This window comes from Lissotriton vulgaris, chromosome 8, assembly GCF_964263255.1.
Source record: "Lissotriton vulgaris chromosome 8, aLisVul1.2, whole genome shotgun sequence".
NCBI lineage: Eukaryota > Metazoa > Chordata > Amphibia > Caudata > Salamandridae > Lissotriton > Lissotriton vulgaris.
In genome coordinates, this window is record NC_141696.1 from 657476838 (window position 1) to 657496368 (window position 19531).

The 19531-nt window shown below is 39.9% G+C and overlaps 1 protein-coding gene across 8 annotated transcripts in view; it reads right to left on the reverse strand.

Moving 5' to 3' along the window:
• The window catches only part of RIOX2 (ribosomal oxygenase 2), an 845240-nt gene that overhangs the window by 693919 nt on the left and 131790 nt on the right, over nt 1-19531 (reverse strand). For 3 of the 8 annotated variants that reach the window (XM_086934527.1, XM_086934529.1, XM_086934528.1), the window contains exon 3: nt 15754-18788. The exons of the other annotated variants lie outside the window; for them this stretch is intronic. In XM_086934527.1, the coding sequence (XP_086790653.1) occupies nt 16233-18773 (2541 nt within the window). In that variant the 5' untranslated portion in view covers nt 18774-18788 and the 3' untranslated portion in view covers nt 15754-16232. Of the gene's footprint in view, nt 1-15753; nt 18789-19531 lie in introns of those variants that run through there. 8 annotated transcript variants of the gene reach the window in all.

Below are 19531 nucleotides of genomic sequence, written 5' to 3' on the forward strand. Positions count from 1 at the left end.
AGAGTTGTTCATCATTTACATGGGCTGTGACACTGAGATGATAGTAATCATGATCCAGAATTACTAATGCTCCTCCTTTATCAGCTCTGCAGCAGGTAATGTTCTGATTGTTGGTGATTTCTCGTAGAGCCCTATAATCTTTGGTACCAAAGTTCTTTATCTTGGGTGGAGTTTTTTTGTGGTGGTCTTGTAATGCCTTAAGGGTTATTGTCTCATATGAATCCAGTATTTTATGACTAACAGGGGCCATAAATTGGCTCTTGGCTTTCAGTTCTTTACACGCGTGTTGGATGTTGGGGCCCGTTGGAGGGTTCACATTAGTGAAGAAATGGCGTAATCGGAGATTTCGCATAAATTTGTAAAAACAAATTTCAGTCTCTAATTGATTAGAATGGTATATGGGGACGAAAGAAGTCCCTTTTTGTAAAACCTTCATCTGGTTTGATGATAGTTGAATTCGAGATATGTTTATGACAAGTTGGTTTTGCTCCTGGTTGCCTGAGCTATCGACGTGGTTGTTTGCTCTGGGGCGGGTTCTGCTCCGCCTGAGTCTTCGTGGGTAACTGGACCTTTCTCCAAAAAATGCACACCAGAAGTGGTGGGAATAGATTTAGAAATGCTTGCCTCTGAGTGAACCATGGTATCTGATCTAGTGATGTCAGTTTGTGGAGTTGTTCTAGGGGGTTTGTGTTGTGGTGGACCTCGTCTTTGATAGGAAGACCCTTCAGAAGAAGTTTCATCGGAAGATTGATTTGTGGAAGATCTTTGTTGTCTGCGTTGGGCATAGACCTCAGCCCAACTATAAACTTCCCCCAGCTTGTAGTCCATAGTGTCTCTTTTGTATTTTCTTATTTTCCTATCATTGATCTCTTTTGTATATTTGTCTAATTGGATATTGATGTCTTGTAGAGCTTTATCCAGTTTGTCCTTGTTCATGTTTTTGTCTAGATTGTTATGAATTTGACCTATTTCTTTTTCAAGGTCTGAAATGACTTTGGAAAGTTCTTCTACAATCAAAAGAATTAGGTCGAGGGAACAACGATTTAAAATAGCGTACCATCGTTCCGAGAACTTCGGGTTGTTCCTGCAGAGAGTCGGTTTAAGGGCAATACGTAGCCCTCTCGGGATGCGCTGGTCTTTGTGGTATCTCACTAATGTTCCAGCGTGTAAACGCTGATTGATGATTCTTTTAGACATGTACAATAGTTGTCTCAGCATGCTGGGGTTAGAAAAAGTACTGGAAGATGTGGGGTCCACCTCCTTTACGAGTGAATATATCCTTTTGGTTTCTTCAATATCAAATCCAAATGTGTCTGCACGGTTTGCAGTGAGGTTAGATATTTCTTCGTACGACATTTTCAAAGCAGGGTGCTCACACAAGGTAGCCAGAAATTGTATACAAACGGAGTGGTGGTGTGGCACACCTAAGGGTTTAAAGTGTAATCCAGTAGTACTGTGCAATAAGCTTTTTATTGACTTTTCTGGGCGCCTCAAGAATGTTTCTCTCCCGGCCGGTAAGAGAACAAATTGGAAACAGTATCAAGGGGGGCGTAGGAACATCCCACGCTGAATCTTGAGGAGCACCAATGGGCCTTGGCCTCTAAATTATCAAACGTTGCTTCTATTTAAAGTTGAATATATCTTTATTCCAATTGTATCATCATTGTTGTATATTTAAACATCATATAATCAACCGTAGATTTGTCATTGGAGTCGACATTAACGTTTCAATCCTTTATGAATCCCATAATTAATCCCAATGCATTTCGGGACTTGGAGTCCCTTCATCAGGGGATCTATTGAGGAGATAAACATCGTATTAGGGCGGACATAAGAATAGGGCTCATCTAACACACGAGTGAGTATAGTGAAAAGAAAGTAAGTGCTCCGCGTAAAAGTTGTGGCATCACAGACCAAACTCAGGTATTAACTATATGGTCCATCCCGAATCGAGGTAGTGAAAACATGCAAGTGGTTTAAAGCTCGAAAAATCAGAAGCTGTAGAAATCATGACACGAAAGAAACGAAAATCAGATGGAATTTAACGTAAATCCCTGTTAAAATACCACGGTGATAGTAAATGCGAAAACAAAAAGTCACAGACAGGGATAGTCGAGGGTGCAGGAGCCAACACAGAAACACTAAACAATATTGTCAGCGTGAATAAACCCAAGTGCTCAGTATTGACGGACCCTAAAGTCCAATATAAAATGCCTAGTAGGACTCACCGAAGGGTCGAGCGTGTTGTTAGTAATCTAGCGTTTCCGCGTTCTGTGCAAGTAATGGCGTGCAGGGGCGGGTAATAAAGTAAAAAACGGACTAACGAGATAAGGACGGGCAAACTGAACGGTGACATAAAGAACGGACTCAGGGGAACAAATGGCATGTGAGGTGGTGGATGATTAGAAAACGGACCACTTGAAAAGGCTGAGGCGCCTGAACACTAACAAGGGACTAAACATGAAAAAACTGTCGAGTAAATTAACCAGTGGACATAATTCAGATCATGAAGCAATAATTCTTGACAATATGGTTTAAACATTATGGCATAAGAAGGAGTATGATATATATGCACATTAAAAGACAAGGGAGTTAAACAAAGAATATACGAAGGTAAGGAAACTGAATTTAAGGAAAGTTCAGAAAAGGAAAGTGGAAAGTTGAAGAAAAATGGTTAAGTGAAGATGAGCTAGATAGATATTAGACAAAACAGTACTTATAAGAAACAACTGTATTCTGTACGGTCATTCAGACCAAAAGGTTGACAAGAGTCCAAAATTTTCATCCAAATTAACTCTCGTTGTAAAAGTCTCTTGTGATTGTCAACTCCCGGTCTCAAGGGGACAACCTCCAGTGCAAGGAATCTCAGCTGACTGATGTTATGTGAAGCAGATATAAAATGTGCCGCCAACGGGGATTTTACATTCTGGGTTCTAATGGCACTTTTATGTTCCGTTAAACGGATCTTTAATTTTCTCTCAGTCTTTCCCACGTATGGTAAACCACATGGGCATTTTAGTAGATACACCAAGTTCATTGAGTCACATGTAGCATTGGTTTTAAGGTGTATGACTTTGCCCGTACGTGGATGATTGATGGAATTGCCACTGATTATATTGTGACAGTGACCGCAATTGTGGCATGGTTTCGTTCCAGAAAAGGTTTCGACTCTGTGAGGTGGGCTGTGTTCTAACATGTTTTTTAAGTTCTTTGCTCTTTGGTAGGCAAACAATTAGAGACTGAAATTTGTTTTTACAAATTTATGCGAAATCTCCGATTACGCCATTTCTTCACTAATGTGAACCCTCCAACGGGCCCCAACATCCAACACGCGTGTAAAGAACTGAAAGCCAAGAGCCAATTTATGGCCCCTGTTAGTCATAAAATACTGGATTCATATGAGACAATAACCCTTAAGGCATTACAAGACCACCACAAAAAAACTCCACCCAAGATAAAGAACTTTGGTACCAAAGATTATAGGGCTCTACGAGAAATCACCAACAATCAGAACATTACCTGCTGCAGAGCTGATAAAGGAGGAGCATTAGTAATTCTGGATCATGATTACTATCATCTCAGTGTCACAGCCCATGTAAATGATGAACAACTCTACATGAAACTAATTTCAGATCCCACACAAGCATTTTCAAAAATTCTGAAAACCATCCTCGAGAAAGCTTCACTCATGGGAACACTTTCCCAAAAGGATCTAAAATACTTGATTCAACCCAATCCGAAATGTCCCAGCATTCACATGCTGCCCAAAATACATAAGTGTCTACAACAACCACCTTTCAGACCTATTGTCTCGACCAAAACATCGATCCATGAACCCATCGGGAAATTTGTGGATATGTACCTGCAACCACTTGTAAAAGATATGTCCACCTATATACGTGATTCCACAGATTTTCTAAACAAGATGAACAAAGTGACTCTGCTTCCTAACATCAAATACACTCTAGTCACAATTGATGTATGTGCACTATATACATCCATACCCCACAAAAGAGGTATAGACGCACTGGAATCTTTTTTACTACCCCATTCAATAGATGAAGATCTAAAAGTACTCATCTTGGAACTGATGCATTTCATGCTATATCACAGCTACTTTGTTTGGAACAACGATTTCTTTCTCCAAAGAGTTGGAACCGCCATGGGAAATTGCGCAGCGCCGAGCTACGCTAATTTGTTTATGCATCGGCTAGAAATCGACAACATTCTTGAAATTCCTCAATGGCGCAATAAAATCCAAACCTACTGGAGATATATAGATGATATTTTTCTAATTTGGTCTGGGGCTCCAGAAGAGATAGTTGAATTTTTGACATACCTAAACCAGGTTGACGATCACATACGGTTCACTCACAACATTGATCCTAACAGTTTGCCTTTTCTAGACATTCAGGTCTCCATCAACAATGGCAGAATAAATACCAGTTTGTACATCAAAGAAACGGATCGTAACAACGCCCTACTATACACCAGCTGCCATCCATCTTCCTTGAAGAGACATTTACCATACTCCCAATTGTTACGGGCTAAAAGAATCTGCTCTGAAACTCAAGATTATCTAAAATTTGAAACCAACATCTTACATAAATACAGAGACAGAAAATACCCAGACACGATTTTATCAGCTGCTCAAGAACGCATAAAGACAAAAACCAGAGAAGAATTATTGTCTCAGTGCACACGCCAAAAAAAACTTGAGAGACCGGTATTTGTGTCAAAATATTCTTCAAATAGCCCAAACATCAAAAAAATCCTTCTACACAATTGGTCAATGGTACAACTAGAACCTGACTTTCAGGGAATCTTCAACAGCACCCCCTTGTTTGCCTACCAAAGAGCAAAGAACTTAAAAAACATGTTAGAACACAGCCCACCTCACAGAGTCGAAACCTTTTCTGGAACGAAACCATGCCACAATTGCGGTCACTGTCACAATATAATCAGTGGCAATTCCATCAATCATCCACGTACGGGCAAAGTCATACACCTTAAAACCAATGCTACATGTGACTCAATGAACTTGGTGTATCTACTAAAATGCCCATGTGGTTTACCATACGTGGGAAAGACTGAGAGAAAATTAAAGATCCGTTTAACGGAACATAAAAGTACCATTAGAACCCAGAATGTAAAATCCCCGTTGGCGGCACATTTTATATCTGCTTCACATAACATCAGTCAGCTGAGATTCCTTGCACTGGAGGTTGTCCCCTTGAGACCGGGAGTTGACAATCACAAGAGACTTTTACAACGAGAGTTAATTTGGATGAAAATTTTGGACTCTTGTCAACCTTTGGTCTGAATGACCGTACAGAATACAGTTGTTTCTTATAAGTACTGTTTTGTCTAATATCTATCTAGCTCATCTTCACTTAACCATTTTTCTTCAACTTTCCACTTTCCTTTTCTAAACTTTCCTTAAATTCAGTTTCCTTACCTTCGTATATTCTTTGTTTAACTCCCTTGTCTTTTAATGTGCATATATATCATACTCCTTCTTATTCCATAATGTTTAAACCATATTGTCAAGAATTATTGCTTCATGATCTGAATTATGTCCACTGGTTAATTTACTCGACAGTTTTTTCATGTTTAGTCCCTTGTTAGTGTTCAGGCGCCTCAGCCTTTTCAAGTGGTCCGTTTTCTAATCATCCACCACCTCACATGCCATTTGTTCCCCTGAGTCCGTTCTTTATGTCACCGTTCAGTTTGCCCGTCCTTATCTCGTTAGTCCGTTTTTTACTTTATTACCCGCCCCTGCACGCCATTACTTGCACAGAACGCGGAAACGCTAGATTACTAACAACACGCTCGACCCTTCGGTGAGTCCTACTAGGCATTTTATATTGGACTTTAGGGTCCGTCAATACTGAGCACTTGGGTTTATTCACGCTGACAATATTGTTTAGTGTTTCTGTGTTGGCTCCTGCACCCTCGACTATCCCTGTCTGTGACTTTTTGTTTTCGCATTTACTATCACCGTGGTATTTTAACAGGGATTTACGTTAAATTCCATCTGATTTTCGTTTCTTTCGTGTCATGATTTCTACAGCTTCTGATTTTTCGAGCTTTAAACCACTTGCATGTTTTCACTACCTCGATTCGGGATGGACCATATAGTTAATACCTGAGTTTGGTCTGTGATGCCACAACTTTTACGCGGAGCACTTACTTTCTTTTCACTATACTCACTCGTGTGTTAGATGAGCCCTATTCTTATGTCCGCCCTAATACGATGTTTATCTCCTCAATAGATCCCCTGATGAAGGGACTCCAAGTCCCGAAATGCATTGGGATTAATTATGGGATTCATAAAGGATTGAAACGTTAATGTCGACTCCAATGACAAATCTACGGTTGATTATATGATGTTTAAATATACAACAATGATGATACAATTGGAATAAAGATATATTCAACTTTAAATAGAAGCAACGTTTGATAATTTAGAGGCCAAGGCCCATTGGTGCTCCTCAAGATTCAGCGTGGGATGTTCCTACGCCCCCCTTGATACTGTTTCCAATTTGTTCTCTTACCGGCCGGGAGAGAAACATTCTTGAGGCGCCCAGAAAAGTCAATAAAAAGCTTATTGCACAGTACTACTGGATTACACTTTAAACCCTTAGGTGTGCCACACCACCACTCCGTTTGTATACAATTTCTGGCTACCTTGTGTGAGCACCCTGCTTTGAAAATGTCGTACGAAGAAATATCTAACCTCACTGCAAACCGTGCAGACACATTTGGATTTGATATTGAAGAAACCAAAAGGATATATTCACTCGTAAAGGAGGTGGACCCCACATCTTCCAGTACTTTTTCTAACCCCAGCATGCTGAGACAACTATTGTACATGTCTAAGAGAATCATCAGTCAGCGTTTACACGCTGGAACATTAGTGAGATACCACAAAGACCAGCGCATCCCGAGAGGGCTACGTATTGCCCTTAAACCGACTCTCTGCAGGAACAACCCGAAGTTCTCGGAACGATGGTACGCTATTTTAAATCGTTGTTCCCTCGACCTAATTCTTTTGATTGTAGAAGAACTTTCCAAAGTCATTTCAGACCTTGAAAAAGAAATAGGTCAAATTCATAACAATCTAGACAAAAACATGAACAAGGACGAACTGGATAAAGCTCTACAAGACATCAATATCCAATTAGACAAATATACAAAAGAGATCAATGATAGGAAAATAAGAAAATACAAAAGAGACACTATGGACTACAAGCTGGGGGAAGTTTATAGTTGGGCTGAGGTCTATGCCCAACGCAGACAACAAAGATCTTCCACAAATCAATCTTCCGATGAAACTTCTTCTGAAGGGTCTTCCTATCAAAGACGAGGTCCACCACAACACAAACCCCCTAGAACAACTCCACAAACTGACATCACTAGATCAGATACCGTGGTTCACTCAGAGGCAAGCATTTCTAAATCTATTCCCACCACTTCTGGTGTGCATTTTTTGGAGAAAGGTCCAGTTACCCACGAAGACTCAGGCGGAGCAGAACCCGCCCCAGAGCAAACAACCACGTCGATAGCTCAGGCAACCAGGAGCAAAACCAACTTGTCATAAACATATCTCGAATTCAACTATCATCAAACCAGATGAAGGTTTTACAAAAAGGGACTTCTTTCGTCCCCATATACCATTCTAATCAATTAGAGACTGAAATTTGTTTTTACAAATTTATGCGAAATCTCCGATTACGCCATTTCTTCACTAATGTGAACCCTCCAACGGGCCCCAACATCCAACACGCGTGTAAAGAACTGAAAGCCAAGAGCCAATTTATGGCCCCTGTTAGTCATAAAATACTGGATTCATATGAGACAATAACCCTTAAGGCATTACAAGACCACCACAAAAAAACTCCACCCAAGATAAAGAACTTTGGTACCAAAGATTATAGGGCTCTACGAGAAATCACCAACAATCAGAACATTACCTGCTGCAGAGCTGATAAAGGAGGAGCATTAGTAATTCTGGATCATGATTACTATCATCTCAGTGTCACAGCCCATGTAAATGATGAACAACTCTACATGAAACTAATTTCAGATCCCACACAAGCATTTTCAAAAATTCTGAAAACCATCCTCGAGAAAGCTTCACTCATGGGAACACTTTCCCAAAAGGATCTAAAATACTTGATTCAACCCAATCCGAAATGTCCCAGCATTCACATGCTGCCCAAAATACATAAGTGTCTACAACAACCACCTTTCAGACCTATTGTCTCGACCAAAACATCGATCCATGAACCCATCGGGAAATTTGTGGATATGTACCTGCAACCACTTGTAAAAGATATGTCCACCTATATACGTGATTCCACAGATTTTCTAAACAAGATGAACAAAGTGACTCTGCTTCCTAACATCAAATACACTCTAGTCACAATTGATGTATGTGCACTATATACATCCATACCCCACAAAAGAGGTATAGACGCACTGGAATCTTTTTTACTACCCCATTCAATAGATGAAGATCTAAAAGTACTCATCTTGGAACTGATGCATTTCATGCTATATCACAGCTACTTTGTTTGGAACAACGATTTCTTTCTCCAAAGAGTTGGAACCGCCATGGGAAATTGCGCAGCGCCGAGCTACGCTAATTTGTTTATGCATCGGCTAGAAATCGACAACATTCTTGAAATTCCTCAATGGCGCAATAAAATCCAAACCTACTGGAGATATATAGATGATATTTTTCTAATTTGGTCTGGGGCTCCAGAAGAGATAGTTGAATTTTTGACCTACCTAAACCAGGTTGACGATCACATACGGTTCACTCACAACATTGATCCTAACAGTTTGCCTTTTCTAGACATTCAGGTCTCCATCAACAATGGCAGAATAAATACCAGTTTGTACATCAAAGAAACGGATCGTAACAACGCCCTACTATACACCAGCTGCCATCCATCTTCCTTGAAGAGACATTTACCATACTCCCAATTGTTACGGGCTAAAAGAATCTGCTCTGAAACTCAAGATTATCTAAAATTTGAAACCAACATCTTACATAAATACAGAGACAGAAAATACCCAGACACGATTTTATCAGCTGCTCAAGAACGCATAAAGACAAAAACCAGAGAAGAATTATTGTCTCAGTGCACACGCCAAAAAAAACTTGAGAGACCGGTATTTGTGTCAAAATATTCTTCAAATAGCCCAAACATCAAAAAAATCCTTCTACACAATTGGTCAATGGTACAACTAGAACCTGACTTTCAGGGAATCTTCAACAGCACCCCCTTGTTTGCCTACCAAAGAGCAAAGAACTTAAAAAACATGTTAGAACACAGCCCACCTCACAGAGTCGAAACCTTTTCTGGAACGAAACCATGCCACAATTGCGGTCACTGTCACAATATAATCAGTGGCAATTCCATCAATCATCCACGTACGGGCAAAGTCATACACCTTAAAACCAATGCTACATGTGACTCAATGAACTTGGTGTATCTACTAAAATGCCCATGTGGTTTACCATACGTGGGAAAGACTGAGAGAAAATTAAAGATCCGTTTAACGGAACATAAAAGTACCATTAGAACCCAGAATGTAAAATCCCCGTTGGCGGCACATTTTATATCTGCTTCACATAACATCAGTCAGCTGAGATTCCTTGCACTGGAGGTTGTCCCCTTGAGACCGGGAGTTGACAATCACAAGAGACTTTTACAACGAGAGTTAATTTGGATGAACATTTTGGACTCTTGTCAACCTTTTGGTCTGAATGACCGTACAGAATACAGTTGTTTCTTATAAGTACTGTTTTGTCTAATATCTATCTAGCTCATCTTCACTTAACCATTTTTCTTCAACTTTCCACTTTCCTTTTCTGAACTTTCCTTAAATTCAGTTTCCTTACCTTCGTATATTCTTTGTTTAACTCCCTTGTCTTTTAATGTGCATATATATCATACTCCTTCTAATTCCATAATGTTTAAACCATATTGTCAAGAATTATTGCTTCATGATCTGAATTATGTCCACTGGTTAATTTACTCGACAGTTTTTTCATGTTTAGTCCCTTGTTAGTGTTCAGGCGCCTCAGCCTTTTCAAGTGGTCCGTTTTCTAATCATCCACCACCTCACATGCCATTTGTTCCCCTGAGTCCGTTCTTTATGTCACTGTTCAGTTTGCCCGTCCTTATCTCGTTAGTCCGTTTTTTACTTTATTACCCGCCCCTGCACGCCATTACTTGCACAGAACGCGGAAACGCTAGATTACTAACAACAGGCTCGACCCTTCGGTGAGTCCTACTAGGCATTTTATATTGGACTTTAGGGTCCGTCAATACTGAGCACTTGGGTTTATTCACGCTGACAATATTGTTTAGTGTTTCTGTGTTGGCTCCTGCACCCTCGACTATCCCTGTCTGTGACTTTTTGTTTTCGCATTTACTATCACCGTGGTATTTTAACAGGGATTTACGTTAAATTCCATCTGATTTTCGTTTCTTTCGTGTCATGATTTCTACAGCTTCTGATTTTTCGAGCTTTAAACCACTTGCATGTTTTCACTACCTCGATTCGGGATGGACCATATAGTTAATACCTGAGTTTGGTCTGTGATGCCACAACTTTTACGCGGAGCACTTACTTTCTTTTCACTATACTCACTCGTGTGTTAGATGAGCCCTATTCTTATGTCCGCCCTAATACGATGTTTATCTCCTCAATAGATCCCCTGATGAAGGGACTCCAAGTCCCGAAATGCATTGGGATTAATTATGGGATTCATAAAGGATTGAAACGTTAATGTCGACTCCAATGACAAATCTACGGTTGATTATATGATGTTTAAATATACAACAATGATGATACAATTGGAATAAAGATATATTCAACTTTAAATAGAAGCAACGTTTGATAATTTAGAGGCCAAGGCCCATTGGTGCTCCTCAAGATTCAGCGTGGGATGTTCCTACGCCCCCCTTGATACTGTTTCTGGGACTTACCCAACTTCCTGATTACTTTGAATGAGACGATGAACGTTGGGAGGGACTCCGCAAACAGTCCCGGGACCTTTCACGTGAATTGGAACTTGACCTCCTCAGAGTTGACCGACGTCGGGCAGTGAGGAGCTTGAAGGATTGTTCCTTCAGTGCCTTGGGGCGCATGGTGCGACAGCCCTCACATACCTTGGAGTCGAGTCCCAGCTCCAGGCACCACAAACACACCAAGTGAGTGTCTGCCACAGACATTTGCCGATAACAGGGGCCAAATGGTTTGGAACAAGCTGATTTCTTTGGTGACATCCTCACACCAGAAGATGTAAAATCTTGAAAACAGTTGACAAAATCTCAAAAAAGAAAAACCCCAAAAAACTGAGGGGTAGCTCAGACTGGATCATGTTGCCTATATAGGTACCTTGCACGTCACTTCTGGCATGGACAACACCAGTGCAGAGCCGGACTTCGCCTCCAACCGGCGTTCAGGGGTACTGCTTGAAAACCTTACATATCCAGGCTGACACCAGGGGATATTATAAGTTGAGGAATCTGCGGCTAGAAGCCTATCAGATAAGTGAGATCATTAGCAGTGCATTGCAGGAGTGCAAGTTATTGTTCGCTCAAAAAGCTATAACTGGCTAATTTCAGTGATTGTTCGAGTTTACAATGTAACACTATGACTGACATTGCCTGCTTATTATAATATCTCTTTAGCCTTATGATTTTTTAGTGTTATTTAAATATACATGTATGCTCTGAAAAAACAAAGGTTAAAGTAACATTATTGTTAGGTAACATACTACAAATAGAGTTACATTAAAATAAACTAAAAAAATTCACTGAAAAAAGACAAAGGTTGTAGACGTTTCCCTTTCTCACTAGTTCCTGAAGGACCTCACTGCTTGTTCTTGCAAGTATCACAGGTCTGTCAAGCTGAATCAGTCATGATGGCGGCTGCAACATGTTTCCCAATGAGGTGGCCAAGCCAATCCAATTGCTCTGTACGGCGGGAGTGTGCCAATGCTATGGTACTGAGACAGCCAACAGAAAAAAAGCCCTTTATGCTAATCACAAGGCTTATTTTTTTCCTTTTAATTTTCAGTTCCGGGGTACCAACCATTCACATCTCTCTATTTTTTAACCTCAATTTCTCAAAAATGGCTGCACAGATTTACACCAAATCATAAAAAACACGCTTTCTGAGTTTTGATCTAGCTTTTTGCCAGATTTTGTGTAATGCTAATTGTGCCTCTAGATTTCAAAGAAGATGGTTTTATTTTGAAAAATACCTTTTAGTCTATCTGTATAAAGGGGCATGTAAAGGATGTTTAACGCTTATAGCATTTGGTTTACCTCCACAAATGTTTTTCTTTGTTGCAGTACTGTCCTCGTATATTCTGGGAAGACCAGGATACAGTGTGATTCGTATTGTATTTTGAAAGACCTCGAATCACCTTAAGGTTTTAGTGCAAGACACTGCATTTTGGCAAACATTATCAAGTATATATTGTAGCATCCAGAGAGGAGCTTCCTGATAAAGGCATGGTGTGCTCTTTCAAAGACAACGCACTGAGAGAGTTTATAAGTTGGCATCATATCTTAAAGGTACATTGCTATGAAATGTTCAGGGTTGGGGTCCTCTACTCCTTCAGGGTACCCTATGATTATTAGATTGTTTTTTAGGCCTTCCCTTCAGCATCTTTAATTCTATCCTCAATTGTCTTGGAGAACATTTTCAGCTGTTTTACAATAGCCTGGACTTCGTTCAAAATGCCTTTCAAAACTGAGATATGGTTTCATCTTTTATCAGTCCTCTGTTTATCAGAGACCTTGGCATAGCAGCACTTCTCTGATTTTCATCCCACAGCCGTTTTGGAGGATCATACTTACAGTAGGAGAATTTCTGTAGGTGCAGTCATTTCTCCCACTGCTGCCTCTGGTGCAGTTGTATACAGTTTTATTTTAGAACAGATGCTGGTGTAGTTATCCAGAGAGCTTTGATTCAGGATATGCCTTCTTTTTTGTCTTTCACCATCTTTCTTCTGGTGACCTTTGGTATGGTCTATGATAGCCAGATCACAACACATGTCTTTCACATTGATTCTGATTAGTTACTTGCACTTTTGATGGATATCAGTCATGAGCCTCCTCTGGTGACAACCTTCTCAATGCCTGGCACACGCGATCTATGATTTGTTTTTACCCCTAATAACGTAGGATTAACTTTGTCTTACAGTTACCAACGTTAGAATTCTCGTCGACATCTTAGTGAGTGTGCAACCTTGTCACAAAGGATAGAGCGCCAAGCTTGTAGGAATGGCTAGGAGGGTAGGATGAGAGGTCCATCAGGGGCCTAACAAAAATCACCCATTTGATTTTTCAATTTTGTTTATACTTTAGGGATGGCTATGAATACTAAATGTTTTGAAGAAGAGAAAAAGTAGTTTTACTATAATGTACTCTTCTAAAAATCAGATGTAACATTTTACCTATTTTAGATTACTAGTACTAGTGTAAAGGAAATGTGCTTTTCTGCAACCTACATAGCATTATTTCTCATTTTGATAAAATAAGGATTTTGTATTGACAACTACAGACCTCAAACCTGAAAAAAAATACACACAGATATATATATATATAATTTTTTTTTAACTTCCATGGTTTCAGTCAATGCAAAACTTATTTTCACTTATGAGGTGAAACAAACTGCTCACAACAAGCCGTTTAAGCAACTAATGTCACTAAAGAGACCTCAGCTAGAAAGTGAAAGTACAGCAATTTGGAGGAAATCTGCCTTTTTTGGAACCTGTTTTTGCTAGTATTAGGACTCAGTTCATTGTGACCGTGATATTCAGTGCTACAAGTGTGTACGCGTTCTCACTTTAAAATGGAATATGCTTGGGAAGACGAAACCTGAATAAGACCAGGCTGGAAGAAATAACGTTGTGCTTCTCCGTGTGATGAAAAATGCACAATCTGTTACTTTTCAGGAGGAATTTTAGATCACGGCTAGACCAACTTAATCTATTATGATTACTCAATGACTTGGCTGTTAGCATTTAGCCCCGGGATGCAACCCATTCTTTGTTTTACAAATCAAAAAATAAATAACAGACTGGATTCCTGGCTGAGAGGGATTGGAACTGCTCTCCAAGAGTCAGGTGGTTGACCTGCAGTTTACCTGTTCTATGGACGAAACAGAACAACTCCTGACTTCAAGAGGGTCCAGCTGACAACTGAGCACTGCACCCTACACCACCCATGTCTGGGGGTAGTCCTGGAGCCTAGAAGCTTGCCTAGAGGATCTGAGGGCTACAAGATTGATAAGGAGGAACTATCCCAGAAGATGGAGAAATTTATTTTTTTCCACCTCTGGAGGACTGAAGTAAGGTGTGAAGTCTTGTCCAAGGGATTGTACCCTAGGCTGACAAGACTAAAGTAAGGTGTGAAGTCTTGTCCAAGGGATTGTACCATAGGCTGACAAGACTATAAGATTTGTCCCAGTCTGAGCTTTTTGCCATACTGAAAACGGGTTGAGCAGGACCTTGCGGTAAAAGCACCTGGACTCTTGGAGACCTACCCGGCTACAGATTCCTGCCTTGCACTGCCAAAGGATTTTGAGAATCAAAAAAGTGAGTATGATGGTAAAACTTTGGGCTAGGAGGCAAACTCTTCCCAACAGCTTAGTGACAACAAAATTCAACATACCCCGTCTGAAGCTTTCAGCACTAAAAGCAACTGCTTTAAGGGCCTCCCAAAAACGAGGTTTCAGAATCTGAGGAACCTTGGTGGCTTCAATCTTAGAACGTAACCCGTTGGAAGAATTTAACCTGTAGGGAAAAAACTGTCTGCTAGTCAAATATTTGACCAGAACAAAGTCTTTGGTATATTTGACCTGGTCTCCATCAGAGTCAGCCTGAAAACTAATCTAGCTCCTGGTCAAACATTAACTATTACTTTTCAACCATGACTTACTTTAGCTAGGCACTTTTGTCATACAAAAAGTAATGTCTTTATTCCCCATTTTCCCATTTTAAATTGATTTCATGTTTTTCTGATCAATACATTTTTGTCTCTTTTTGAAAACTGGTTTGGGAATTTTATTGCACAGTTGTGACTTTAAAATTGTTGGAACTGCTTGAACTTAAAACGCATTAATTTGTGGAATTGCCACCTGCTTGTGCAAAAAACCATTAGGGATTGAGCACAGTATCCATGAGATTTGAGTTGAGGCCAATCAAGAGTCTGTTTATTAAGTTGGTAAGGGACCTTACTTCCTAAAGCAATAGCCCTATGTTTGACAACCGGTAACTATTTGATGAAAAGAACTAAAGTAGGTTAAAATAATAGTAAACAGGTCATGCCATTTAAATGCATGAAATAATCAATACTTTTGTATCGGAATTGCATTTGTGTATTGATTCAACTTTCCCAGACGAACATATACTACTGAGATTAATGGACAAGTTGCCTTCAGTAACGCTTTATCTGGAAGAGACATGATCTAGCCGTAGATTCTTTACCTTTTAATTTCCTAGGTGTCAGACTGGATCTGAAAGATTTTTTTTTGAGCAATTCCCTTGCAAGCCGGTAGGTGGTACCGGTCAGCTCCTTATTGCTCAAAGAAAAATCTTCAGGAACCAGTCTGGCATCTGGGAAATTCAAAGGTAAGGAATCTACAGCTAGATCTCTCTATCAGATACCACTGAACGATTTACACATGCAAAATGAGGAAATGCTAATTGGCTTCTGTCTCATGATTTAATTTAATTACCAAACTCAAGTCTTGGCGTGCATCAAAGCAACCAACTCATGCTATACAATTATAAAGAAATGAAAATCTTGGTATAACAATGGCCAATTAGTATTACTCAGTTACAGATGAACACAGACATTTACTTAATTGGTGCTATATCTTGATTCAGTTAATGGTAGCGATTAGGGCTCAATGCCATTTTAAGCTACAAAAAAAAAAAAAAGATGCCTATTGCCAGAAAAGCAATCCTACTCAGCGCAGCTATTAAAGTGAATCACAAAACAAACATTAAAATGAACAAAATAAAGGGAATCCTAATAATGACTACAACACCATAATTATGGTAACAGCACTTCATATTTGGATACTCCATATCTACACTTGTGAAAACATGTAACAAAAAATAATCACATCTTTAAAAAATTTTAAATTAGCATAGAAAAGTAGCATACCAAATGTGGCACATAGTTTAACTAAAGACACATACAGTTTCTTGCTTTTTTATTAGCATAATCACGAAGTATAGGTCCGTAATCAATTTCCTCAGTAATCTGATTCTCAATTGAAATCATGGCGAGATCTAAGTGTTGGTCTTGTGATACTGGAGAACGCAAATAATTCTTAATGAGTTCAAGCTTTGAAAAACTTTGCTCCCGTGCAGCAACTGTGACCGGTAATGTTAAAAGTATGCGCAGAGCAATAGCAAGATTAGGAAAACCCCCGTGTACAAGTGCATGTGCCAAAATCTCAGTAAGTGTCATATTCGGTTTCAGAACGGGACATAATACAGTCAGTTCTTTACAAAGTTGTATCCCATCAATATCAGACTCCTTTGAACTTTTATCGGTTAATACTTCCTGCAAATCCATACAGTATTTTAGAAGATCTTTACTTGATAGACACCTCACTTTCCTTATGTCGTACAAAAAGCCAAAGAATTTGTTGTGATGTTGAAGCTGTTCTAATCTCTCCTGTACAGCCTTAATTGCTACATCCAAGGCAGTGTCAAAAAAATGTATTTTAAATTGCATCTCAGGGTCTGTGGTGTATTCACTTTGATATTCACAGCTGAGCAGCATTTTCCTTTTCTTGGACCGAACTGGAATGGCTTCGGGGAACGTGGGTTCAATTTCCATCTCCGAAGCCAGTTCTCTAGATTCTTTTAATACATTTTCAAAACCTTCATCAGAGCGATATTCTTCCAGAAATAGTAGCGTTTGTATAAAACTTTCTGTCAAGTGTGGAAGGCAAGGAGTTTGATCTTGTAGAATTTTGACATTATTGATCTGATGTAATAAACTGTACCAAATAACAATGGAACACAAGAATTTAAAATTGTTCAGTTCATCTGCCAAATTTGCAGCATCCCCCCTCGCCATAGGTTCAAAAGTAGAATCTTCTGAAATTTCAAGTAACGTGCTGTATATTTCCCCAGTCTGGAACCTGAATGTTCGTACAATATCAATTATACTGGACCAAGTGGTTTGATACACAGTTTTCATTGGCAGTTTGTTGATTTGTTTGGTCAAAACATCACACCGAATTTGTATGCCTGATAAAAACAGGCATATCCTTTGCAACACAATTAAGAATGAGCCTACATCCCTACACAACATAGCAGCATCGTTGACCACAAGGTTTAAAGAATGATTACTGCATGGGATGTTAAAAGCTCTTGAGTTCAAATTTAGAATATTTTGTTGAACTCTTGACTGTCTGCCTTTAATGTTTGAAATGTGGTCATATGCTTGCCCTCTCATATCCTTTAGAGGTATGCTTAGCCTCTCAAGCTCAGCTAAAATGGCTTGAGTCAGTCCTGCTCCAGTTGGGCTGGCCTGCGTGACAAACCCAAGAAACCTTTCTTGAATGTTAACCTCAGGTTCTACGTTGGACATCTCTTTCTGCTTAATAGATACAAATCTTATAATCATAGTCATTTGTAATACATCACTGATATCAGGGGAGCAGTCAAGAAGAATGGAATAATACTTGGACTTTTTTAGTGACTGTAGAATACACTTTACAAGTTCTTTTGAAATCAAACTAAGCAGTTCATTTTGTATAGTCCTTCCTACGTAATGTTGCTGAGTTTGTAAACTGTTCATTTTTTTCAAGTGATCCGACATAACATTATCAAACGTTGCTAACATTTCCACAAGTTTCAAAAAATGCCCGTTATTGTCACTGTAAAGAGTATCACTTCTATCATTGAAAGGCAAGCACTGCTGGCCAAGGTACTGAATAATAGCTACAAAGCGCTGAAGGACACTCTGCCAGTGCTGAGTTTCGGTTTTATACAGTCTCCAATCCGTGACGTCTATAGCTGGCTTAGATTCCAGAGTCTTTAACAGTTCAACCCAGCTTTGCATTGCAGCCAAGTGGCACTTCCATTGTTCATGCTGGCTGAGATGCTCAGCCATGTGTCTCCAGTCATTATAGCCCTCTGATGTATAACTGTTTACTATAGTTGTAAAAAGCTTGCAACAAAAACAAAATATTCTGTTTTTCTTCTTGGAGTAAACTATCCAATTTCGATCAGCTTCTTCACCGTTAGGGAGGCGCCTGATGTAGTGGACTGGTGTAAAGCGACGATCAGATTCATCTTTTGGATACTTGAAGTTTGCCTCAGGTCTCACTGGGCCTTTCCGGACAATGATATCCCTTAATGAGGTAGTGATAACATCTGGCCAGTCAGCTGGGTCTGATAAATCAAGGGCAGTTGGTACATTTTCTGGAGTCTGTGGTGGTGAACTGGAGGAATTTGGGAGTCTGACTTCTTCCTCAATCTTTGTTTCTTCAGGTTTTATCATCGAGGTTGAAGGTTCTTCATCACAACCTACACGAACTGAAATTATGTCCATGTTCGATTCCGGATTACAGTCACTAGGCTCCTGCTTGATGACAGCAGGTGTTAGATGTCTGCTGAGTGACGCAGCCATTGCTTTCCTCTCCAGCTCTTTCAGCTTCCTCTTCTTCCTGAAAGCTGCTCCTGATGGTTTCTTTCGCGCGGACATGTTGAAGAAAAGGATCTACAGTGGCAAATAGACACTATTAAGAAAGAAATAAAACAACATCACTACAGCAGTTTATTCATTACACATTCTCTTTTCCTACTGTAGGTGGTACCCACCCCGCCCTCCAAACAAACATCTGCAATTCACGTCACCAACAGCATCTAAGATCAGAAATCACTCTAAAAATACTACTGTGAAAAGCAGAAACTCAAAGGCCCTACTGCATCCAAAAATATTATACATGTCAGGTTTGAGCAATCCACTCCCAAAGATGGTCTCATATCAGCAGTAGTGCTGACAAAAAATTCCACGGTAGCACAGGTGAGCATTACTGCATCAGCAGAAAAATTAGGAAGGTCGTGAATAGGCTTCACCAGAGATTCACAATGATAGCATGTGCTTCCTTCTGGATGCAGGTGGCAGAGCGCACCCTATAAACCAATTGGCTTCAAGGCCCGAAACAAGATGCTTTTTGTGTAGTACCCATGCCAACAGATCTAAACTGCTGCACTTATACACTCCACGTGACCAAACCACAAAAAAATGTGTCGATACTGACAGCACATCTACCACCAAATCCCCCTGCCAATACAAATACCCCCCTTGCACTACCTATTGACGCCCGACTCCATAATCCATAAGCTTTCTTTACCACCAAGCTTTCAGCATAATTTACCTCTACATCATCCATGCCAACTATTGACACCCCCTATTATCCTCAAAACTACTCCGCAAGGTGCGTCAACCCAATCAGAAAA